At 35.2% G+C, this 26,702-nt stretch overlaps 1 protein-coding gene across 1 annotated transcript; it reads left to right on the forward strand.

The window, feature by feature from the left end:
- The first annotated feature begins 448 nt into the window (after positions 1 to 448).
- On the forward strand, positions 449 to 26,702 carry LOC138709278 (gustatory and odorant receptor 24-like). The gene is made up of 7 exons (XM_069839936.1): positions 449 to 699; positions 817 to 1,073; positions 8,796 to 9,047; positions 12,210 to 12,494; positions 15,173 to 15,250; positions 21,797 to 21,886; positions 25,783 to 26,702. Exons 1-7 carry the CDS (start codon positions 456 to 458, stop codon positions 25,846 to 25,848), a joined length of 1,272 nt encoding a protein of 423 aa, XP_069696037.1. The 5' UTR covers positions 449 to 455; the 3' UTR covers positions 25,849 to 26,702.

Genomic DNA, 26,702 nt, shown 5'->3' on the forward strand with positions numbered 1-26,702 from the left:
GCAAAATATTATGAGAGCAGTCAGTGAACTACGAAAAGAAATATTTCATATCGCAACATATCAGTGCCACCAAACACTAAAATGCACTTTCCAAGGCTACTGGGAAGAAGATTTCTTTGCTTCCAACAGTAACTGCAACATCGAGTCGAAAATCTCAATTTGCATTCGACTTATGTAAAGCTTTTCTTGCCGCCGAAATCCCTTTGTGGAAAGTGAAAGGTTGTGGGCCTAGTGCAAGGTTTTGTAATTGCCATTTGTTATGTATTTTAGCTATTTATAATGCCTTTTTGCCTGCCTATTTTACCTATTTATGATGCCTTTTTGCCGGCCTATTTTAATGATTCATAATGCCTAAACTTCCGGTATCTGAATATAATATATAAATTCAAATTGTAAAAAATCCTCTTTCTTACTAATATTCATAATTTGTATTTGTCAACAGATACAACTCCATCATGTTTAGAGTGAATAATAAGGTCCTAAGTTCTGAAAAAATGGAGAATATGGAACGTACTTACAATGCTGGAGCTGGAAATGAACAAATGACATTTGCAGTGAGGCGGAAACCTACATACGACTTGTCGAAACCAGTATACAAACAAAATTACATGAAGACCAATACTTATTTCGACGAAATGAAGCCAATTCTCTTCATATTAAAAATTATTGGTACCTTGCCATACAGCGTTATTTCTGAAGGTAAATGAAATAGGATATTACATATTCTATTTAATATTATTTTGAATTATGCATCTGAAGTTATTGTACTCGTAATTGTGTATACTCCTGCTGAAATACACTTTTGTTGTATTACAGGAGAACTGATCTTCAGAAAACTGTCTGCACTTACGCTGTATTCCACTGTTATACAAATAGGAATGACGGCTTGTGGTCTGATAGTGTTAAAGGAGAGAATGGCCGTTATGTGTGCAAACGACAACGAACAATTTGAAAGGAAAATAGCTCGGTTTTCTGTGACAATGATGTATGTATCCATATCCGCGTTTCCACTTGTTAATATAATAGAATACAGCAAGAAGATTCGGTTCATCAACGACTGGAAGAGCTTTCAGGTAGTATGTTCAAACGTGGCAATACAATTTTCATTCTGGCAATAATAGCCGACTAATAACAGCTGACTAACAACAGTACACTAATAATAGCAGCAGTTTAATAACAGCTGACTAATAACAGCAGTCTAATAACAGCAGTGTAATAACAGCTGACTAATAATAGCAGACCATTAACAGGAGACTAACGACAGCAGACTAATGACAGCAAACTAATAACAGCAAGCTAATAACAGCTGACTAATAACAGGAGACTAATAACAGCTGACTAATAACAGCAGGCTAATAATAGCTGATTAATAACAGTAGACTAATAACAGCAGACTAATAACAGCAAGCTAATAACAGCTGACTAATAACAGCAGGCTAATAACAGAAGACTAACAACACCAGACTAATAACAGCAAGCTAATAACAGCTGACTAATAACAAATGACTAATAACAACTGACTAATAACAGTAGACTAATAACAGGAGACTAACAACAGGAGAATAACGACAGCAGACTAATGACAGGAGACTAATAACAGCAAGCTAATAAGAGCAGGCTAATACCACGCTAATAACAGTAGACTAATAACAGCAAACTAAACACAGATGAATAATAACAGCAGAATAGTAACAGCTGATTAATAACAGGTGAATAATAACAGCATACTAGTAACAGAAGAATAATAACAGGTGAATAATAACAGACTAGTAACAGCAGACTAATAATAGCTGACTAATAACAGGTGAATAATAACAACACATAATAACAGCTGACTAATAACAGGTGAATAACAACAGACTAATAACAGCAGATTAATAACAGCAGACTAATAACAGATGAATAATAACAGCAGATTAGTAACAGCAGACTAATAACAGCTGACTAATAAAAGCAGACTAATGATAGCTGACTAATAACAACAGACTAATAACAGTTGATTTCTCTTTTCAATTGATATGCTTAACAGCAGACTAATAACAGCTCAATTATCTTTTCAATACTATGCTTAACCGAACAATATACAATATGTAGAAATTTCTTGGGGAGTGGATAGAGAACCTAAAACGAAGCAAGAAAGTTAATGTAAATGTATTGCCAATTTCGCTTTGTTTTATAAATACAAGTAACTTTTTATTGCAGGTGGTTTAGTTCTTACATTATTTGTAAAGAAAGAAAACTTTACAGCCATTCCAGTTGTCACGGATGTTATATTTTTACTATTTTCAAACTCTATATAGCCTACACACATCACAAAAGTTTTGCATCACCTCGGTTCCAAGAGTTCTTGAACCTTGACGTTCAATGTTTATATTGTATAATAGTATAGTCCCTTAGACCAGGGGTCGTCAGCGCAGAGCACCCTGGGGCTAGCGTCTCTTACCCGCAGAGAACACAGTGCACCATGGTGCACTCGTAGCTGCTAGAGGGTATGCTCTCTGCCTCTTCCTGCTGCACGACGGTGCAAACGGGATGGCACCGTTTACCCATTGCACATTTCAGCGAGTGCTGACGACCACTGCCTTAGACTATTCATAGATGTCACTAAATCTGCACAAAGATGTGAACAACCACGCACGAGCCGTACCTATCAAACAGAGCAGGTAAGACAGCCGATCAGTTCCAGTCATAACATCAGGAAGATAATACACTACTTGCGTTGTTAGCAGTTCTGCTATGGCTAGAAGGTCAATGCGACATTTGATCGTGTCCGCCTTGTCACACTGTGTCAGGAAAGGCTATCATCAAGGGACGTTTCCAGATGTCTCAGAGTAAATCAAAGCAATGTTCTTCAGACATAGAAGAGGTACAGAGTCTCGTGCAGGCCGTCCAAGGGCTGCAACTGCAGTCGATGACCGCTACTTATGGATTTCAGCTCGGAAGAACCCGGAACGCAATGCCACTATGCTCAATAATGATTTTCGTGCAGCCACAGGTCATCACGTTTCAACTAATACTGTAACAAATAGACTGCAACTTCATTCTTGCCGTCCATGACGAGGTCCAGCTCTGAAACCTAGACACCATGGGTCGCGGTACAGATGGGCCCAACATTATGCTGAATGGACTCGCCACGTAAGTGGCATAAAGTTCTTTTCACAGATGAGTGTCGCATACGCCTTCAACCAGACTATCGTGAGAGACGTGTTTGGAGGCAGTCTGGTTAGGCTGCACGTCTTAGACACACTGTTCAGCGAGTGCTGCTAGGTGGTGGTTCCCTGATGTTTTGGGATGGCATTATGTGGGACCACCGTTCGCCACTCGTAGTCATGGAAAGCAAGAAACGGCTATACCTTACAGTCTGATCCATAGTGCAACCGTATTGCTAGAATTTTGAAGAGGAATTCGTCTTAATGGATGATAATTCTCGCGCTCATCGTGCACGTCTCGTTAATGACATCCTTCGTGATGGCGAAATCGTTGACTAGAGTGGCCGGCATGTTCAACAGACAAGAATCCTATCCAACATGATTGGGATACATTGAAAAGGGCTGTTGATGGACGAGATGACCCACCAACCAAGCTGAGATATCTACGCCGAATCGCCATTGAGGAGTGGGACAATCTGGACCATCAGTGCCTTAATGAACTAGTGAACAGTATGCCACGACGAATACAGGCATGCATCACTGCAAGTAGACGTGCTATCAGGTATTAAAGGTACTGGTGTAGGTTGTAGTAGCAAGTCAAGCTGTATTGTTGTAGAGCTTGTGATGTTTGGTTCTGATAAGCAATAAAGAGAGCTGATATTTTACTTTTGTATATCTCTCTTCCGTTTTTATAAAAAAGTTCAGGAACTCTTGGGACCGAGGTGATGCAAAACGTTTTTTGATGTATGTATTTAAAATTAAATGATTTTTGTGAACTTTTATTATTAGAATCAACTTTTGAAGATAAGTATCATTTTTACAGACAAAAAAGTTGTTGAATAAAAGGTAATATTATTGCAGAAAATAAAGAAAAGCTTCCGTCACGGATGTTACAAGATTTGTGAACTCAATTCACACTTTATTAACAAGAAGTGTAGAAGTCAGGTTTCTGCCTCAAGCAAAAAGGGATCCATCCTCACAATGGCCATGTGAAAGCTATGCAAATCTCATGGCATCCAATTACTTCAAAAAAAAAAAACAATCGGTAAATATTTTATAGCTGTTTCTTCCATGTCACGGATGTTACACACATTTTATCACGGATGTTACAGATTAACTGAAGTCCTTCACTTTTCCAGTTTCAAAACAACTGTGAGATTTCTAAGTCAAAATATTCACTTGAACTGTAAGATTAAGTGTTATTAACCCAAAGTACTGAAAATAAATGGCAGAAAGAATGTAGTGCAGAGTACAAAGTTCCTTGATCCTGGAGTTCTGGAAGTAACATTGCAGTCTCTCAAAATATTTATACAACAATAGCTCCTTGAAAAACATACATTAACAGCTGATCTCTCTATGAGTAAGTGCTGCAAACTTTAGGGATATAAAACAGTACCACTTACCCAGCCAAGACCACTTAGATTCAATGCCCATAAAACTTGAAACTATTTTCCTTTTGAAAATATAACATTAGAGTATTTAATTTTAGGTTCTGATCTAGGTTTTGCACTAATAATAAAAAATATTTCTGAAAAGATTTTTTCAATGGAATTCTCAGTTTACCCGGAATGACTGTTTTACTCATTATTGCCGCCTGGCAGTGGAAAACAAGTGATAGTGGAAGCTTCGAGATTTGTTATTTGCTGTTCATATTACTCATGTGTCATATGGGCTGACGAAAATCCATTTGCAGTTTTAGAAACAAGACACCAATAAACAGTTCAGTATGAATGTATGGGCTAGAATTTAGGTGACAGATTAATTGAACCAGTGAGTGGAAAAAGGGAATAACTACATTTTTTTGCTAAATTGAACTGAGATAGCCATTTTGTTCCTCAATGATAGACTCATTGGATGAGCTGAAAAAGGGAATATTACTAACATTCTTACCCACGTAAAATCTCATGTCTGTTCTGTGTGGAGTGGAAGAAGGAAATAACTTCTGTAGTAGTTCCCTTTTCCACTCAATACTGTTCTATTACTGCTAATATTGGGAAATTTTTATAATAAACTAATAATAAGCTGCAGGAAGTAACTGATACATGTAAACAAAGAGGAAATGTTGTTGGGTTATTATTCGACTACATGCAGAACTTGTCACTTTCCTTTATTCGTGTACAGGAGATGTTTTATCTTCACAAGCTTTGGATATACGTACATACAGTATTCTGTATTCATAATATTTCTAACAACAATGCATTGAAACTGCAACAGATTAACCGAACAGTAAAGCAGGAAAAGTTGATTACCATAATTGCATAAAAACACCTTTTCCAAAGCTTCCTTAGTACCGTACCATGTTACAAAATATCTGTAGATGCAGTAACTAAAGTTTGTGTCATTATTACAGTTATCTTTAAATAACTTGAAAACGATTAGACATATCTCAAAACGAATTGCACCACTGTTTTTCTCACAAAATTTCAGATGATTTTGAGTACCTATATGACCCCCTTTCCACTTAAAATTTCAAAGTTGCATTCAAAATGGCGGCTTTTGAGATTGCTGAGAGCTAGAGTCGAATGTGTCACTGGTAGAGCATTTGGTTTTACAAATACTGGTGCTGGCCGAGAATGGAAGGAAGCAAACTGCTACGTGCGGAGTGAAAGGGGGGACGGACCCTCCCGAATCGTCCAGAAGTCCGTCGAAGTGGAAATCCAGATTATTCGAGAGTGGAATCTTTGGAGAACTCTCCAGAAACTATAGTTTGGTTATAAAAGAGAAGACGCAAGTGAACATCAGTCAGTCAGTCAGTCAGTCAGTCAGTCAGTCAGTCAGTCAGTCAGTCAGTCAGTCTTGTGTAGCAGTGAAGCCAGCTTCGAGACCAGAGCGCGACTTGAGTTGTGTCCGTAACTGTGGAGCCTGAAGCCCGGAGTTCGAGTGCAGTGGACCGCAGTTGGGGGACCAGAGTTCGAAGTTCAGCGGATCGTCTCTGAAGGTCTGGGGTTCGAGATTCTGTGAACGCGAGTGACTGAGCTAGAAGAACTAGCCAAGACAAACGAGCTGTGAACTGAGAACTGACAGTTCTGTGTTGTAAATAGTGCTTTGTGAATATTAATTAAGATTTACGGTTCATTGTTGCTCGCAAGAATCCAAGTAAGTTGTCATTGTCGTCTGTGGAGTGCAATAACGAATACTGTGTTGCTGTTTGGAGAGCAAATCCTATTGTTGAGATAATAAAATTACATTGTTGTTGAGTTGGAATATGGCTAGCACTCATTATAAATAATCACTTATAAACTCTAGATCACCTATATTGTTTGGTCAGGACAAGTCTGTCATATTAGGATGAATACTATACTACTAAATAAATGTAAAGAAATTACGAAATAATAGATTGTTAGTAGTGTACGCGCGACATTTTTCATCGGGTTAATTCTAGAAAAAAGTTGCTTGCAGACACATGCCTAATTATGTGGATGCAAAGATTGCCAGCATCTTAGCTACGAAATTACGCAAGTTTGGAGACCTTGTCATTAAATAATAATTCATACAAATTGCTTACCGGTTTTACCTGACATTTTAAAACGGGTATTGTTCTCTACGACTCCCCTATGTGTTTATAATGCGATAAATTGATCGGACTGCATTTTAAATTAGTAGCAGCAACTGCTGCATTCACAACGGTCTGGGCTCCCGTGTAAGCCCACTGGTTCCGATGTCTTTACCACAACGGTCGCAACTCCACTCAAGACACACAGAAAAATCCGAGAGTGGAAAACATAAAAAGCTGTTAATATACAAACGGATCAATCACGCTGATTAATCTCCAACGAAAGAGAACTAAAGAATGCATTTAATCTCAACCTCACAGTGCATATATGTATACAAGGAGAACCTAGCAGAAAAATAACGAAACAGAGAACGCGTCAGATCCATCCAGCAAAAAGACGAAAAGGTAGCCAACACACAGGAAGGATTGATGAAATAAATATAACTAAACAGGAAAAAGGACCTAAAAAAAGGAAAGGAATAGTGGCGTAACATATCGCCAGATTATATGTACAATAAGAGGATTATTACCACAAAGATTTTCATTCTCATGTTTATTATTTCTTAGCTTATAGGGGTTACTGGTGATTGCGAAATGCCGCACTTCACACCAGTTACTTTGGTCTCATACCTGTCCACTCCAAAATGTTTCGTGACAATTCTCGTCGGGAGGTCCAAAGTCTTCTCTTTTTTGTTTCCTGTACATTGCTCTCTGTCTCACTTACGTACTGATGATAAGCAGTGTCGGTACCATGTTGTTCTACAAACTCTCTACGAGCAGGAACAGAAGGTTTCGTACAGAATGGGAAGAAGAATTTATTCGCTGTTCTGTCGGAGAAAATGTAATATGTTGCTTTGCTCAACGGTTCAATTAGCAGTAGTATATAAAAGCGACATTACAGGGCATTACGCTGAATACACAGGCATAACAGATACTATTATTATTATTATTATTATTATTATTATTATTATTATTATTATTATTATTATTATTAATCAGCAAGTGTTACCATAATTATATACGTGCCTCAATATACAGGCCTACATCTTCCCTTGAATGATAAAATAATTACTTCGCTATATCTCCATTTTAATTTTTTTTTATCTTTTTATGACTATTATCACTTATTTACTAGTTATTGATTTAATAATAATAATAATAATAATAATAATAATAATAATAATAATAATAACAGCACTAATAACAATAATGATAGCTCTATCAGTACCAGCAATAATAATAATAATAATAATAATAATAATAATAATAGTAATAATAATAATAATAATAACTGATTGAATATTACGTGCTAGCGTAGTAATGAAGTGAGCTATTAAACTCCAAGAACTGAAATCATCCTTCAATCATCGTCCTGAAGAGAAAGATGACATAAATAAATGTAAGGAAGCCAGCTATCTAGTGGCGAACGACATAGCTCGTTCTCTTAAGTCTTACAACGAAGGAGAGTTTTATAAAAGCGTAGGCCTAATGATCAAGGTGGCTGAAATAATTTGTTCAATGAAAGTTGTTAATTAATTTTGAACACTGCAACTTGTACAGTCGATCAGTCCTAGTGAAATGGAGTACACGAGAGCGGAATAAGCAGACCTGATTTTCGAATACGGATGAGCCAATGGGAACAGTAGACAAGTTCACAGATTGTTTCGGGTCAAGTAGCCACGTAGGAGACGTCCGGCCCATACCATTTTTCCACGACTGTTCCAAAAGTTAAGGGAAGGAGGGCACGTGGTGCCAAATTACAATTACATTTCCACACAACTATTTTTGCTTATAACTTTCGACTCTGTCATTTCCGGACCATGGATCCTTATCTCAAATTGATACATGTGCCCTTCGCCATCATCCCTGTAAGTTTGTAACACTACCTCGGAAACACCCTGTGTAATTAATAATTATAAGAATTCATATTGTTTAGGTAGAAAACAAAAGGAAACCACTGCCTGATATCGTAACTACCACGAGAGTAAACCATGGTATTCTTGCGGTGTTAATTTCACCCCACAGGACAAATAAAGATATACTTATGCTCCTATTGAAATGTGACATGTATGATACAGTGATGATAACAACAGCATTTGTGAATTCACAGACACGACCTCCAACATATTTCATATGATATCTCTATGTTTTAGGCTGAATTCAGTCATGTAACTGGAAAGAATTTCGTCCTCAGTCTCAGAACTAAAGTTTATGCAGTAATGGTGGTATATCCTGTGACTGTAGCGGTGATTCTCTTTCTGGCAAAAGACGATATGACGACGTGGTGGCACCTTTGCATCGCAGGAATAGGGCCCACGATGTCGTGGCTCTATATCTGGTTCTTTCTTCTCACATGCCAAGCCTTCGTATCTTCAGCAAGGAACGTAGGAGAAGAGTTTGCACAAGTAAGTACAATTAGATTTCCAAATTTGAGTAAGTACTGTCAAAATACTTTCCACTCCAAATATTATGATTTAATTCCTAGAACAAAATATCTCCATCATCCTGGATCTAGTGATTACCTTGGCATTAAATGCACCAGAATTCCGCAGATTTAAATTCGATGGAGAGATCTGCATTTATAACTCTCTGCAAAATCTTAAGTAAATTCTAAGTCCTAGATTCGTCATAGAATAACTTCTATCATGCCAAATTTTCTGGTTTATGGACACAGGTGTCATGACATAGACCTATAGCTATACAGAATTATTTCTACACACAAAAGTATGGATATATAAGATCCACCGCTGTGGAGTAACGGTTAGCACGTCTGACCGTGAAACGAGCGGGCCCAGGTTCAAAATCCTAGTTGGCACAAGTTACCTGGTTGAGGTTTTTCTCCCGAGTTTTTTCTTCAACCAATTGAAGCAGAATTGCTGAGGTAATTTTTGGCATTGGACCTCGGACTCATATCTCCACCATTATTACACTTCTCCTCTTTCAACATTATCACTTTCATTTCTTTCCTAAGATTCGGGCTTGCTCCGAGTTTACACCCAGTGAATATGTGGTCATTCGTTGTTGGTGGTAGTGAAATGTGAGCTTTAAGGGAGTCCGGTGGTGGCGCACAAAGGATTTGTAGCGCTGGTCCAAGTCCGTGCCCTTTCCTGAAGGGGGACTAATAGAATGTAATAGAGTAGAATTCGTATATAGAAACTATAAATAATAACTAATAAGAAATAGTTTCTTAACACCTTGATGTGTAGTCGGACATTTTGATTATTAGTCTAGTGGTGAGAGAGGTATGTTACTGAGATGAGGAATTTAGAATGATCAGAATAATCATGGACGAAAAAAAACACAGTTACGGCTCTCTTCCATTCAGTAAGGGGATTTCTTTATGTTTCCCAAACCTTCGAAACGATTATTTGCTTCCGTTTCTTTCCATAGCAATAGATTTTATCTTCTTTGGCTGGATTCGAACTTTTTTAAAAATGGTTTTAGTTGGTTATTTAACGACGCAGTATCAACTATGAAGTTATTTAGCATCCTTGAGATTGGTGATAGCGAGATGGTATTTGGCGAGATGAGGCCGAGGATTCGCCATAGATTACCTGGTATTCACCTTACGGTTGCAGTTCTCACTGAGCGACGAGTGGAGCTGGATGTGAATGACCGCGCGCCGTATAAAGTAGCGAAGAGTAAATAGTACAAACAAATCGTTCTAAAGTTTAAAGAATTGTGACGTGAGTGTTTCGAGTAAAATGGATCCGGAAAGTCTTAGGGAAAGCATCGTTAAAATCAATAAGAAGATAGAAGAATTGCAAGAGGAGAACATGATGTTGAAGAGGAAAGTGAAAGACTTAGAAGAAGAGAAGAGGAAGAATAATTTAGTATTTTTCGGGATCGAAGAACAGGAAAGAGAGCAATCTTGGGAAACATATGAAGTGATACTGACTGTGTGCTGGGAGAGGATGGGATTAGATATTAGTAACGGTCAAGTGAACGAGGTCTACAGAGTGGGGCATGGGGCTAACCGGCCTATACTAGTCAAATTGGCGAACTCTATGGTAAAGGATATGATAATGAGCAAAAAGAGTGAGTTATAAGACTCTAATATTAGCATCGATAGTGACTTTGATTATGAAGTGAGGTGCAGGAGGAAAGTGTTAGTGCCTTTTTTGAAAGCGGCAAGGGAAAACGGTCACCACGCGAGGCTATTGAAGGACAAGTTAAACATTAATGGCGTGACTTTCGACGTAGAGTTATGTTTGGACAGCGTAAATAAATCTGGAATAGGTGAAAATATAAGCGAAGAAAAAAGAAAAATGCTTAAGGATAAAGTAATGGGGATAGTGAAAGAAAATTCATTTAGTACGAGGAACGAAGGCGTGAAGAGCAAGAAACCTGACATGCTAGAGAGTGCGGAAGTCGGAGTTTTGTCGAGGACAGCAAATTCCGATCGAGAAGCATGCGGCAGAACGACCCCGGCCCGGTGGATTACGAAAGGTGAAGATAGAGGAATGACCGTGAGGAGTTGCACGAACGTATGGAAGAAATCTGTAGTGACGTCACCACAAGGTCACAACAAGAGTGTAATGTGTCAAACGAATAGGAGCGGTAATGTAGACGTGTGTGGTGTCAGCGAAAGAAATGAAGGCAACGTGAGACAACAGCTGGGAAAGGGGAATGTGCAAAAGAAAGTCGATAGGAATAAGGCGGAGAGCAGCAAGGATAAACCAGCATACAATCTAAGGAAATGGTGTGTCAGTGGAATGAAGGATTAATTAAGGGTGCAGTGAATATGGGTGAATAGTGTTTTAGTATGAGAAGGGTCATGATGAGTTATTTAATTAGTAGGAATGAGAGGACGTATTGTAAATATAGGAAGAGTAGAGGAGCTAAAAGTAGGACTAGACTAGATAGGTATCAGTAGGACAAAAAAAGTAATATAGATAGATGTAAAGCAAATAATAGAGGGTAGGCTTAGTTATAGTACAGTAAATGATTGTAGTGATATGTTAAATAAGTTGGTCTGTGAAAATGATGAATAGAAAAAGTAATTGTTACGTTGTTATTAGGAATAGGAAATAGTAGAAGGTAGGAGTAGAGGGAAAAAAGGAATATTTAGTAAACGCAGAAATATAGGAAGTGTGGTGAAAGACTTAGTGGGTGAACCTTAAATGATGAAGAGATGTCGGTCATTAACATCAAGTATTGTACAAGTTGTAAATAGTATATGGAAGGGACTGCTGGCCCGAATACTATTAAGTGAAGGGCCAGCAGGACCAAAAGTTTGAGTGAGAATAAACCATACCATACCATACCATACCTTACGGTTGGGGAAAACCTCGGAAAAAACCCAACCAGATAATCAGCCCAAGCGGGAATCGAACCCGCGCCCGAGCACAACTTCAGACAGGCAGACAAGCGTCTTAACCGACTGAGCCACGCCGGTGGCTGACTCGAACTTAGAACTCCGATAAAATTAGAACTATTTGATCAGCAAGGACGAAGTTAGAAAATGCTGACGCGAACATATCTTTAGATGGAGCCGAAATGGACCAAGAGGTCAAATTTTGGCGATGATTATAATAATTATGGTAATGTGTTTCTTTTTGTTGCAGTATATCTCCGCTTATGGTTTCGGACATCCCGAAAAAATCAGCCAATACAAATATCTGTGGCTCCAGCTAGCAAACTTAACACAGAGCCTGGGAAGTTCTAATGGAATTACCTATGGAGTATACATTTTAGTCTGTTTCGTTTATCAAGTTCTAGCATGTTATGGTTGCTTGACCACAATACGCGAAGAGATTAATTTAGTTAATGTAACGCTGATGCTGACGACAATATCCTTTGATCTTGTATTATTATTGTTCGGTACAATTGCGGAAATGGCAACAAAAGAGGTAAATTTCACTTACATTGATATTTTAAATTTCCTTACAACAGATACATATTTTTAACTGCTTTCCAATGTAGTTATGTGATTTAAAGTGTAATTAATTAGAATATTACTACTTTCTTTCGTACAAAACATATAATTCAATTAGTGATCTGGGATAAATCTTGTAAGTTGAACTTAAATAATGTTTTTATAAAAAAAAAAACTGAGAAAACCCGCATAAAGGGGAGACTGAAAGACTTAATTTTTATAGTGCCGTGAGGTAAGAATGTTTTAGTTAATCATATTTTAACACTTAACAGTTTGTTAAGTGTTTTACCAAAATTCCTTTCATCAATCACTCTTAAATTTAACAGTATGTTAATCCTTTGCAGCATAGTAAGCCAAAAAATTAAAAAGAAATGCAGTTTTTAATGTTTTTCATATCATGGATTATAACAAAGCTTCGATCATTTTGTTTCAAAAATTTTAATTCTGCACACAATTAAAAAAAATGACGGTCACTCTGAGCGACCACTGTGCCACTGTAGGAATGTTGATATAATATACCAATATAGCATAATGTGACATTAACAATGGTTTTACAAATGTATAATTTATTAATTTTCCTTATTTTATAGTTCAGGTACACCATTCACTCATTACTTTTGATGATGCAATTTGAAAGTTCTTTTTGTCATTCAGGCACAGTGCCACTTTGCACGTTGAACACAGATGGCAGCTCTATGTATCCTCAAGAAGTGATTGCATGGTGGAACATCTGTGCTGTAACTGAAAGAAATAAAATTGTGATTCTTCTGAACAACCATTATGCTGCAAAGGGTTAAGCCAAATGTTAAGTTAATACTGTATCTCTTGTCGTTTATGTCAAAACTTTTAACAGATTGTTAATTGCTCAAGAATAATGGTTTATATACATAAATACTTTATTTATGTCTTCTGAATACTGAGAAAGAAGGATGAAAAATGATTTTCAAAACTATCGAAACCTTTAACGTGGTTCATAACGTCCAAGAAGGTTGTCAGCAAGATTGTGGAGGACATTTGAGAGAGATTAGAACAGATAACAGATAAAAATCTTTCTCTTCATTCCTGCAGAAAATTTTAGCATTGAGATTTTATGCAATAGAGTCTTTTCATTTAATGATTGTCTACAATGTCGGAATATCTAAAGTTACTATTCCTAGAATTATCCGTAAAGTTTCTGCATCTATAACTTCGCAGCAGTGAGACCAATGTATGTATTGTTCTGAACTGCTATAGAATGTGTGGTTTCGTTTTCCACGAGCTGTATACTGTTGTATTTTGAACAACTTTCATATCAAAATATATAAATTTATTCTCGATTTCATTATGTAATGTGTGAACCAAAGATGAATTTTACTTGTATGATAATTCTAAGTAATCAGTGTCATAAAGATGAAAATGTGTCAGGAAGGATAAAAGAGATTAATAAAGGATATTAAGTGTGAAATTTAGATTGAATCGCTTAAGTGAAATACTCTTAATAATACATTTACCAGCAAACATCTACTTGCCTTATTTGATATGTGATTACGACCCTAGTCTTACTTTGTGTATATTGATGTGCTGTACCATGTCTTATTATTCTGGATCGACATTTTTCGTACTACTGTGTGATAAAACATGTCCACATACGAAACATTAAAAAAAAAAAAAAAAACATTAATTTTTATACGATCGTGTTTTCTCTTATATTTACAGCTTTTGTTGTTAGGCCTTGAAAATTAGAATTCCCACAAAGTCACTTGTTGCTAGGGGAACCATTCTTCAGAACATGAAACTGTACCGCACTGAAATAGACTCATTACAGTGCACTTATTGTTATTTAGTTGTAGTTTACGAAGGCTTTGGAATAATATTGCTCTAAATTTTCAATGCAAAATACATTGTATTTGCATTTTTTAAAATATGATCGTGCAAAAAATGTTGTACAATACTTTTTGAAGTGCATTACAAAATCTCGGAAATTCAAAACTTCGCTCTGCTCGTTTTTCAAACTTTTCCTTGATTTTGTGAAAAACATTTTCCAACCTTGTATCGTAATATACTACTACAAATAGATTATTAAGAGTTATTTCACACGTTCAACAATGGTTTTCGCGTTTGCATTGGATGAAAGGAAAACAATTACAGGAAATTCATAATTATATAAATTATTGAACGGAAAGTAAGAACAAACTAAGATGAGACGCAATTTCATGAGAATGCAGAATGAAATTAATATTCAGAAGGTAACTAAATAGAATCCACGTACAAAATGCAAGCATATTAGAAGCGTGAGAAAACAATCATAGAAAGTATGACGAACATGAATGTAAAGAATGGGAGACGAATGTACCCACATAGATGAGTGAAAAGAGTAAAGTTTTGTATTGAGGAACATATTAACACGTGGAGATATTTATTCCTCTTATATTTTAAAAAATGTTTCATTCGTGACTGTTCACATTAATTTCAAGATTAATATGAATTTTACTAAGTATTTTTTCATCTCAAGATTGGTCACTTTTCATTATACCATACTATTTAATTTTGATATTGAAAATAAATAAGTAAATTCTGTATTAAGATTCAGATTTTGTATCATTCGCTTAAAGTCGAAGAAAGCTCTATTACGACACAGAATTAGTAATTCACTGTCCTGTATTTTACTTTAAGGTGGGTGCGAAATTTGAAGGACGTCTACAATCGATTGCAAAACAGTATATGTCCACAAATACTGCATCCTACAATGAGGTAACGGTTTAAATTTATTTATATCTGCTTCTTTGCCTTTATGTTCCTATTTTAACTCAATTATATAAAAAAATTATAGATATAAATAGTTGCCCCAAAATGCAATTATCTATCATTAGGTATATCATTGTATAATGAAGTATTCCTTAATAAAAAAAACATCAACATCATCATTGTGACAGCAACGGACAGCTCAATATTTTTATGACATGTTACTGACCGATTTATGTAAAAAAGAGCTCCTGTACTGAGAAGCGAGCGGAGAAAGAAACTAATCTTTTTTTAAATGAAAATTATCTTAATATATAAAATTGAATGTGGGTATGTATGTATGTATGTATGTATGTATGTGTGTGTATGTTCTCTATACAAATCTACACGCTTTGACCGAAATGTGCCAAAGTTTGCACATTTAACCTTCATAACCAGGAGAAGAACATAGGCTACATTAAAATTGTGCAAATGGAAGTTAAATTAATTAAATATATAAAAAATAAAAATAAATAGATCAAATATTCATGTATTATATTAAAATGCAAAATCTTCTACAGTCAATTGTTCTTTATTATTGTCTGTTGTATTCAACATAGACTTTGACGAGGCCTTGGAAATTTTAACACGAAATTAAATTACATTTGTTACACATCATGAAGGCTAAAACTAGATAATTCACGCAATAAGTATCTTTACGCAGTCCAGGACCGTATTATGAATTCCTCGATGCAGTTTTGTAGATAGTGAGCAGACTGTTTTATCCAATTGAATTCTAGAATTCTTTCAAACTACAAGGATTGCTACCACATAATTTACTTAATATTGAATAGCCATAGTAGACCTACTATTGCGAAATATTGACTCATCAAAATTATGCACTAACAAGAATTTGTGTCAAAAACTCATGCGAAACGTAATATGAGTTGCAATATCTATATATATAATTTGAACTGGTAATGGAAATTACGGGAAAACGGTTGAACGGATTTTAATAAATGACCCCTCATTTTGAAGATTGGAACCCAAAGTTTTTCGGAAAAGTAGTAGTTTTCAGTGAAATGTCAATTTTCCTACATAATTTTCCTATTTTCCAAAATTCATCTATTGTCAGTTTTGGGAACTAATTTTATCGAATCACGGCCGACTTGATTGAATTTCAGAACAAAACACACACTACAATAAACAATAAGTTATTACACGAAGGCCATGACCTGCAGGATTGCCGACATATTTAGAGCTCAATTCAATTTGTTATTAAAAACTGATTCTGCAGTGTATAATAATTTTCTGAGTATAGCTCTGTATTGGATATTCAAATCTACGAAACTTGAGGTGGTTTGATGGCATTATTATCATTAGAAATAAACATTATTATAGTTAATATCATGATGCATCTATTTTTCATTAATTGTACATAATATTGATGCTATATTGATGACATGAAAGTAAAACGTTTTGAGGTTATGTAAGTAAATGTAGAGAATATCTTAATTTAGATCTTCATTTCTATAATTTACTGAGTGATTGCTATATATAACTACAAAACTTAAGTAAGATAATAATATTGTTATTAAAAATCAAATATTTTTATACTTATTAGCCCAGTGGGGTTGGGTCTTTTTCATAGACTTAATGGCGGTGTAGTGTAGATATTGATATGTGTCACTGTCTTCAGTATTGACTCGAGAGAGCGCAAAAATTACAGTTCCTAAGGAAAGATCAAAAGGTATTACTTACTGATAAAATAAGAGGCATAGAAAATTTTGTAGTCTCCAGATCATTTCAGCAAGATCTCTTAGTAGGATAAAATGATTTTACGCTCTATATTTCAAGTTCTACAAGCAGCAGCTAAAGCTTAGCAAACCTGACATTTTTTTAACTTTCGCCTACAATCCACAATGACCTGAAATAGCTACTGCTATCATCCTGACATTGATACTTGCGTTTTCGCGTTGAAACTCAAAAACTGAAGTTGGATAGGTTCAAGAGAAAGTATTTGGCCTAAAAAAAATCTGTTCAGAGGGAGTATGTTTCATTATTATGGAAGCAAATAACTATTAAACAGACAAGTATTCTTCATTGAAAATAAATCTGAAAAATTTTTATTTGAACGTCTAACGAACTTTGTTTGCAGCAGCATTTGCTACACAAGCCACTAGTTAACTGGAAAAACGAAAGAAGATGATGTTTTTATCCCACGTATTGCTATTATAGCCAAACGATTTTAAGCAATTATTATAAGTTATAGTAATATTTGTGATGATATTACAATATTATAATATTGCAATAATAATATAGAGCCTATTTTACTGCTACTGTTAACCCGTCTCTTATTAATAAGTTATGGTCACTAATGACTTGGCCGTTTATAGAAAAATATGATTTTCTGTTGTGGTAGTGTTCTACATTGCCTTCTCCAGGAGAGTGAATTCTGATGAGTATAGTCTCCGTTACTGCAAAACACCCTGAAATCCATGTATTTGATAGAATCCATCCGTTACAGATTGTAGATTGGCCTTGAAGGAAATGAAATATATTGTGGGCAGAAAGGCTTAATAATGCATAATGCCGTGGTACGATAAATATTATCATCAATCACAGTGTTAAATATCTTAAATATCCCTGTAGCATAAGGTCTTAATGTTGTTAAAACTCTATTCATAGGTGAGATGGAATTATTTCGATTAGTCAGTTTCTTTGGATATTAGTGGCACTTTCTTTAATATTCGTCACTAGGGAGGAGAAAACATAAGTAAATATGGTTCGTTGTGGTTTTATATAGTTCCCTTGCCGAGGTCTCCGATAAGTCTAACAAACAGTTTATTTAGAAATAGACCAAAATTTAAAACCCGGGCAACGCCGGGTAATTTAAGCCAGTCTTAATATATAAAATTTAATGTGGGTATGTATGTATGTATGTATGTATGTGGGTGTGTATGTTCTCTATACAAATCTACACGCTTTGACCAATATGTGCCAAAGTTTGCACATTTCACCTTCATAACCAGGAGAAGAACATAGGCTACATTAAAATTGTGCAAATGGAAGTTAAATTCATTAAAATTATAAAAAATAAAAATAAATAGATCAAATCTTCATGTATGATATTAAAATACAAAATCTTCTACAGCCAATTGTTCTTTTATTATTATCTGTTGTATTCAACATCGACTTTCACGAGGCCTTGGAAATTTTAACATGAAATTAAACTACATTGTTGTTACAGATCGCGAAGGCTAAAACTAGATAATTCATGCAATAAGTATCTTTACGCAATCCAGGATTGTATTATGAATTCCTCGATGCAGTTTTGTAGTGAGCAGACTGTTTGATACAACTGAATTCTAGAATTCTTTGAAACTACAAGGATTGCTACCACATAATTTACTTAATATTGAATAACAAATAGTACTATTGCGAAATATTGACCCGCCAAAATTATGCACGAATAAGAATTGGTGTGAAAAACTCATACGAAATGTAATAGAATTGGCAATATTAACTGCAAAAATAACAGATGTTTTTATTCCACGTATTGCTAGGATACTCATTCAATTTTAAGCAACTGCAATTTCAATGACACTAGCATTTGTAATGACCATATTAAAATGAACCTGAAGGACAGTCGCTCAAAGTTGCAACATTAACTTAAAAACTGCCTGTTTTTCATATCTTCAACTATATTTTATACAAAGAGGTGAAAAAAAAAAGATTTTACACATATCAATAAGCAATTCAATGATACTTTTGTCATGTATGTGAATGTATATAAGCCCACTGAAAATAGCACTGTATTAATTCTCAAAATATTGTTGTTCACGTCCGAAAACGTGTTGCTGAGAAATTATATCTGTATAATCACGTTGCAAATGTAGTATGTTAAGCGTTGTGGAAATAAAAATCTCTTAATTTCTAAAATACCGGTAGGCCTATAAGTTTCTCAGAATATTAGTCTTTATGTTAAAAAACGACATTGCGAGTTTATATTGTATCTGTATTCTGTCTATAAAATTAGAATTAATATAATATGTCCTGAAAAAATCTTCCAATATAAATTAAATTATATATGTATATATCGGTTCGATGCTGAAACTGATCAGAAAGAGAAGAAGGAATTATATTTTCGTTGGGTTTTACTTTGTTTATAGTTTGATTTTTCTGTTACTTTATTTGTATTTCTGGTGGTGTGGAAGAGAAGGCCTAATGGCCTTAACTACACCAGAATAAAAAAATAAATAAATAAACACAAATGAATAAAACAAATAAATAAATAAGTAACAACAAATAAATACATACAAATAAATAAATATATACATTTAAAACAACAGTTTAACGTCAGGCATATGATGAAATGTTTTCTTTTCGGTGCATGATTTACAACCCTGAGTTAATCCTGGAAGACATTTGGCTAAGGACTTCATTAATTCATGTAAGTGACGTTAAGTAAAGATTCATCTTTATGGGCGAGGTTAGCTTAGTAAAGAAATTCGTTTTGGTTGTCTGTAGTTGGGTTTCCGAGATTTCCGAAAATGTAATAACCAGTTTAATTAAAAATAGAAGCAGAAAGGAAAACCCGGGCAATGCCGGGTACTTTCAGCTAGTTTATAATATAAAATAGTTGCATAATTTTCAGTCAGCAACTTATCTAATTGTAAGTACAGAATGAATTCTGTTACATCACATTGAATTATATATTTCACAGATCACATTATATTATGTTTCACGAATATTTTCGACCTGTACAAAAGTCATCTTCAGGTGACACAATAAAGCATACAAAACAAAACTGAACACAGGTGAAAGCAGTACAATGAGTGAACACACATAGCCTACGTATTACAAACCATGCATGCTTATTTTAAAGCTCAAGTGTGGCTGTAAGTCAGAGCATCATACATTGTAATTAGTTAAAATAATCAGGTAAAAATAACAATAAAGTAAAAAGGCTACACTTAAATTAATTTCATGGTGTGTGACACATAACAATTTGTTTGCCAATGTTTAAAAATTAAAAATTAAGTTTAAAAAATATAAAACCTAGGAGGTTAAAATGACGGAATATATCCATTTGTAATGCAGTGTTCAAGACGGTAAATTCTTTGAGATGTGGGTATGTGTGTTCTCAGTCGCTCGCAGCAATGGGTAGCAATAATATAACGCGCGCCCCCGCTAAGGAGCAAGATGTCCTTAGAGCAGCTATTACGAATAATGGTAACGGACATTTTTCTCGAATAGGAGAACTGAAATTATTGACAGTCTCCGGAGAGGGCTTGGACAGTAGAGTGGCACTTCTAGAGAGAGTTCGAGCAAAAGTTAACAAGGAGGTGACTGGTAGATAGGTCGAAGGAGCGCGACAGAAGCGTACAGATAATGCTGCTACATATTAACAGAAAAGAAACAGTCACACATTGGCACACCGAGAATTAGTCCCTTCTATTTGTGCTCTTGGATGAATTTTAATAAAAGCGTAGTTTTCTTCACCTCTGGACATAACTGCGCCAGAGCTTTAACTCTAGCGGTCTTACTAATAAAAACTCTATATACAGACGTTTAACTGTCTTATACTTATACAATGAGTAGCTCTTTATACGCCGTATGTAAATTCCTTACTAATAATCACTACATACGTCATGTATAACAGTATAACTGTTACGCAGCTACGTCATAGTTTCGTCATTACTTCGTTACGAAAGGTAATAGAATATCTGAGGTTCTCTATTGCATACGGTAGAGCGCTCTAGTGTGACGTGTTAAATATCGATAGTATAACTGGCTCTAATCGATTACCACACTACATTTTGGTCAAAGAGTACAAGCCAAAGCAATATTATTCTAATAATTCTATGATCTTTGGTTTGTTCTTCTGTGGTTACAAGGTAATCATCATCATAAAATGACAGTCGATACGAACAGCTGTTAGAGGGGCGGCCATTTTTTCGCTATATACAACGCTTAAACAAGGGGTTTCGTGTATATAACTACTGCAAAGCAATTCCCATTATATAGTTACAGCTTGTTTATACGTCCATAGTTTATACGGTTTATTAGTAACATTTTCTGTCTCAACTCTGCATAAGTCTGGTATAAAAACTATACACGGTTTATTAGTAAGACTGTAGGACTTTGAACAGATTGTATACCAAGATAACGTCATAGATTTAAAAAAGGTAATATTGAAATAAAATTTCTAGCGTAAGTTAAGAAATGTGACGTAAATTTCTGTAATTTTAAAAAAGGTTCGTGCGTACATTCGAGTAAGAGATAATTTTTAATATCCTACGTAGAATATGATTCACTCGCAAATATTTAGGTATGTAGTGTAAATTAATTTCTAACGAACATTAGATTAAAACAGCGTTAGCGTGTTATTTGAGCCACTTCTGAAAGACATAGTGTCAGTATAGTGCTCATACACACATACACACATAGGCACGCGCACGGTAACGCACAATCACTCTCACGTATTATAATATCATGTTTACTTTGTTTTCAGAAACATGCCTTTTTAATTTGAACTTCAATTGAAATTTAACACCTATAATTATGTTGCAGGTTCAGAATTTTCTGGTGACTATTTCATTGAATCCACCAGTAATAAATTTAAGTGGCTTTGTAAGCGTAAATAGGGGACTCAATACAGCTGTAAGTAAAGACCTAACTTAATTAAGATTAAATTTAGTTGAGAAATGATTAAAAACTATTACTATTAAGATTAGTGTCAATGCCTCTAGTCTGACTTACACATTTTACTGGCTTCACATAATTAATTAATTATTTTTACTCGTATACTACTCATATTTTCTCCAAAACTTCGTAAGTTTTTCCGGAACAATGTCTTAGGTTTGCTGCAGATATTTCGTGTAGAAATTGCTGCACCTCATATATTTGAGCAGCGAATAATCCGAGGATTCACATCAGTTCAATAGTTAACAATAAACAATGCAACGAAACAGGAAAGATTCCGAAATTTCTTTAAAAATGCGAAGACTTTACCAGGAGCGGATATTAACTCAAATCATGTCCTGCTGATAGGCGAAGTAGATATTAGTCTGAGGAAGCTGACAGGAAGACAGGTAATGAAAAATTGAAGATGGAAAAATTGAAGAATGAAAAGGAAAGAAGAAAATTTGAAGCAAATTTTCAAGAGAAAGCCGCTACATTAGAAGCCACACCTGAGAATAGTAACGAATACTGGACTCATCTAGAAAGCTGTGTAGCAGAAGAAACAATAGGATACAGACAAGGTGTGAGAATTAAGAAACCTTCGTTCAAAGGGAAAATGTTGGAGAAGATGGAGGAAAGGAGAAAACGGAAAAAAACATCAACACAGAAGAAGGCAGAAGAAACTACAGGAAACTTAACAACGAACTAAGAAGAGAAACTGATTAGGTGAAGGAAGACTGGATGAAAGAGATACCGTATGTAAAGAAATACTGGAACTAGAGAGAAAAGGAAGTTATGATTATGTACTGCGAAGTAAAAAATGCTTGGACTTCACAAGTAAGAACGCAACTCCATGTGGCAGATAGAGGACGAAATCAGAAATGAAATAACAGACAAACAAGGAATAGGCTACTGAAAAGATGGACGAAATATGTAGAAGAGTTATATGAGACAGGGAATTGTCAAGATGATTTAGCTTTAGAAGACGAAGCAGCTATATCAGAAGATAAAAAAGAATTTTCTATTTTAAGGGAAATGAATAATTGGAAAGCAACAGAAGTTGATGGAATTCCCTTCAATTACTGAAATTCTTGGGTGAAGACAAGAAGGAAATTCTGTCATTATGCAACGAAATATATGAGAAATGCGAATGGTATGAAGATTATATGGAGACAGTGTTGCTTCCAATACCGAAGAAAAATAATCCTAAGAAATGTAACGAGTTCAGGACCACAAGCCTGATATCACACTCGGCGAATTCTCTTGCGAATATTGATTACACGTTTAGTGTATATTATAAAATGAAAGAACAGTTGGAAGAGGATCACTTTGACTTCAGGAAGGAAGAAAGGTAGGAGAGTTGCAATGTGAATACTATGAACAATCGGCGAAAAATATTTAGAGAAGAATAAAGAGGTGTATATATTTGTGGACCTAGAAAAGGCTTTTGACAGAATGGATTGGAATAAACTGATGGGGATCTCAAAGAAAATTGATGTGGATTGGAAAGAGAGGAGGCTGTTCAATAACTTTTATATGAAACAACAAATCAAAGTTAGCATAGGAGAAGAAATGCCAGACGGAGCGAAATAAGGAGAGGAGTACATCAAGGATGCCCTTTATCACCACCCTGTTCGACATCTAATTGGAGGATTTAGTGAAAAACTGTTTTCAGAATATGGAAGAAATGATAGTAGGAGGAGGAAGAATAAAGTGCATAAGATTTGCTGATGATATGGCATTGTTAGCAGAAAAGGAGATAATACTAAGGGATATGCTACTGAAGCTAAATGACAGCTGTGAGCAATATGGGATGAAAATAAAATGCAAACAAGACCAAAACCATCGTCTTCGGAAAAAAGTAAACAAGGTAAACTTTCGGATTCTAAATGAGGCAGTAAAACAAGCGGACAGCTTCAAATACTTGGGGTGTACTATAAGCAGTGACATGGGCTGCTGTCACGAAGTCAAAAGGAGGATAGTAATGAAAAAGTAATCGTTTAATATAAAAAGGAGCATCTACTACGTACCTCTGAGAAAATAAGTAAAAAAGAGCCTAGTGAAGTGCTTAGTGTGGAGAGTAGGATCGTATGGTGCAGCAGCATGGACATTACGATGAAGTGAAGCGAACAAAAGCATTTGAAATGTGGATATGGAGTAGAATGGAGAGTGTGAAATGGACAGACAGAATAAAAAAACGAAGCTGTGCTGGAAAGAGTGGGTGAAGAAAGAATAATGCTGAAACTGATGAGAAAGAAAAAAAAGGAATTGGCTGAGAAGAAACTGCAGGATACACTGGAAGGAATGGTGAACGGGAAAAGAGTTGGAGCAGAAGAAGATATCAAATAATAGACAACAGTAAGAAATATGAATCATATGCGGGGGAGAAAACAGGAAAGACTGGAAAATGCTTCGTTTGCAGTGAAAGACCTGCCGTTGGGCAGAATAGAATGAATGAATGAATGAATGAATGAATGAATGAATGAATGAATGAATGAATGAATGAATGAATGAATGAATGAATGAATGAATACAACAAATTCCAGTTATCACAGAACATCTGAGAATTTTTTTAGTAATGTGCGTTAAGTGTACTGTTGTAATGGAAAGAAAAATCTACTTTATTGAATAGCTGCTAGAATTAATTCCTAACCGTGATCTCTGTTACTCAATAAACAGCACTGTTGATTATCACACCACTATTTCATCAATATTATCCTTGTATAAATTAAAGGAAACATGTTTAGCTCTACTTCTTGTTGAACACGATACTTCGTAAAGGCCCGTTTTCGCCAAAATTTGTATACTCGTATAGCCTAATAGAAGACGCATAACTGATAGTGTACCTTCTTCTCTAACATCTCATTCCCACCACAATCAGTGGTAACTTTCCTTGCATTTCAAGCACTAAACTAAATAATTATGTAGCAGTTTACGACAATCGTATACTTACTTACTGATGGCTTTTAAGAAACCCGAGGTTCATTGCCGCCCTCAAATAAGCCCGCCATCGGTCCCTATCCTGAACAAGATTAATTCCAGTCTCTACCATCATATCCCACCTCCCTCAAATCCATTTTAATATTATCCTCCTATCTAGGTCTCGTCATACCCAAATACTATATACGACAATCGTAAACTTACACCGAGTCAAAGTTACGCGGAAACTTTATGACCACATATGTTTATATATATTGAAAAGGTGGATTCTTTAATAAATATATTTTATTTAGGATCCAAATAATCTAATGGTATCTTTCCTTTTTCAATTTAAGAAACAATGATAAAATATTAATTTGTTTTCTTAGGGAAGTAAGGAAGTGTAATTCCAAACAAAAATAAAAATAATAAAATCATATATATATATATATATATATATATATATATAGCTTACGGTGTACATAATATACAGCCTACAGTGTATATAATGTTGCAGAAATAGTGTTAGTGTTAAGTTACAATGATTTTGCACAATTTTCGACTTAAACTAAGGGAAAATTAACGATTACTGGAACAGATCATGCGAGGGCCACCTTTCATAAATCTGGACAACACGAGAGATGGTGAGTGGTTTCTATAATTAAGAGGTGCGCAGATCTCGCATCTCGCAACTATAGAAATCACTCACTACCTCTTGTGTAAGTAGTCCGGATTTGTGCGAGGCGGGCCTCGCATCTCGCACGTCGCATGCGTCGGTTCAGAAAAACCAAGGCTTTACTGCCTTAACAAAAATTGCGCAAACATCCACGATGGAGCCATGAAGTCTCTTCGATGAACTGGTGACCTTAGCTAGGGTTATTTAAATTTGGAATCTTACTTCCTGACTTCCCCTTGAATGCTATAATGTTTAATTGCTCTTAACATTCTCTTTTCAGCTGATGTCTCAAACGGTGACATACTTGATTGTCCTGATTCAGTTCAATATGAGTTCGGACAAGTAATCAGTGTTACAGAGACAAAGAAGGTGGTCCCTTTAAACAATATAAAAATAATGTGTATGGTAGTGTTCACAATCGATTAGTTTATCTATTGACTTTTACACGAGAGTTCCCGTTAAATCTGTACTGAAATGTCTACAATTACTTACAAGAATACCTACTAAGTAACATCCCATTCTTTGTTCAAAATTGAGCAATGGTGGAACGAGAATTATAAGCTAAACCTAAGCTATCGGAAGAAACCAACAAAAATCTGCTCACCATAAATCTCAAAGGATAACGAAAATAAAACTCCGATCTTTTTTTAAGATACCATGAGATGGCTTATGTAAAACTGAAGCTAAAGGAACTGACTGAGGAAATGAAAATATAATTCTTACAATAAAATTTGAGATTTTTATTGGATTTTATTCTATCATGCCTTACACAGTTGTATGTCCAATTACAAAACTGTAATGGACATGTGTTCTATTCCTTACACACAAGCAGAGAGTTATGATAATTTCGTAAGAATTGGATGTCCTATAGTTAAAACTTATTTTAAATAGTACATTTGCGCTATGCAAACCACATATTATACAGTTCCACTACTAATGAAAGTTTACTATTGGTTCAAAATCTGAAGAAATGTGTTCATCAACGAAAAGACTCAATGGCTTAATAATACCGGCGAATTGTCATAAATCCATGTGTAAGAGGAAAGTACAGTATAGTAATATATTCCGTTAGCCTAAATGTGAAGTGATTAGTATTGAAAAACAGTATTTAATTAATGTTTATGAAATCCCACAGATATTTTATTTCTTGTTTCTAAAAATGTAGATCGTATTGTAATACTGAGATTAAGTGAAATAAAG

This window comes from Periplaneta americana, chromosome 1 (genome assembly GCF_040183065.1).
Source record: "Periplaneta americana isolate PAMFEO1 chromosome 1, P.americana_PAMFEO1_priV1, whole genome shotgun sequence".
In the NCBI taxonomy this organism is placed as follows: Eukaryota; Metazoa; Arthropoda; class Insecta; order Blattodea; family Blattidae; genus Periplaneta; species Periplaneta americana.

Coding starts and splice junctions, on each gene's coding strand:
- LOC138709278 (XM_069839936.1), top strand. CDS start 456: ATGTTTAGAGTGAATAATAAGGTCCTAAGTTCTGAAAAAATGGAGAAT. Junction 1,074..8,795: donor ACGACTGGAAGAGCTTTCAG/GTAGTATGTTCA, acceptor TCTATGTTTTAG/GCTGAATTCAGTCATGTAAC. Junction 12,495..15,172: donor CGGAAATGGCAACAAAAGAG/GTAAATTTCACT, acceptor TTTTACTTTAAG/GTGGGTGCGAAATTTGAAGG.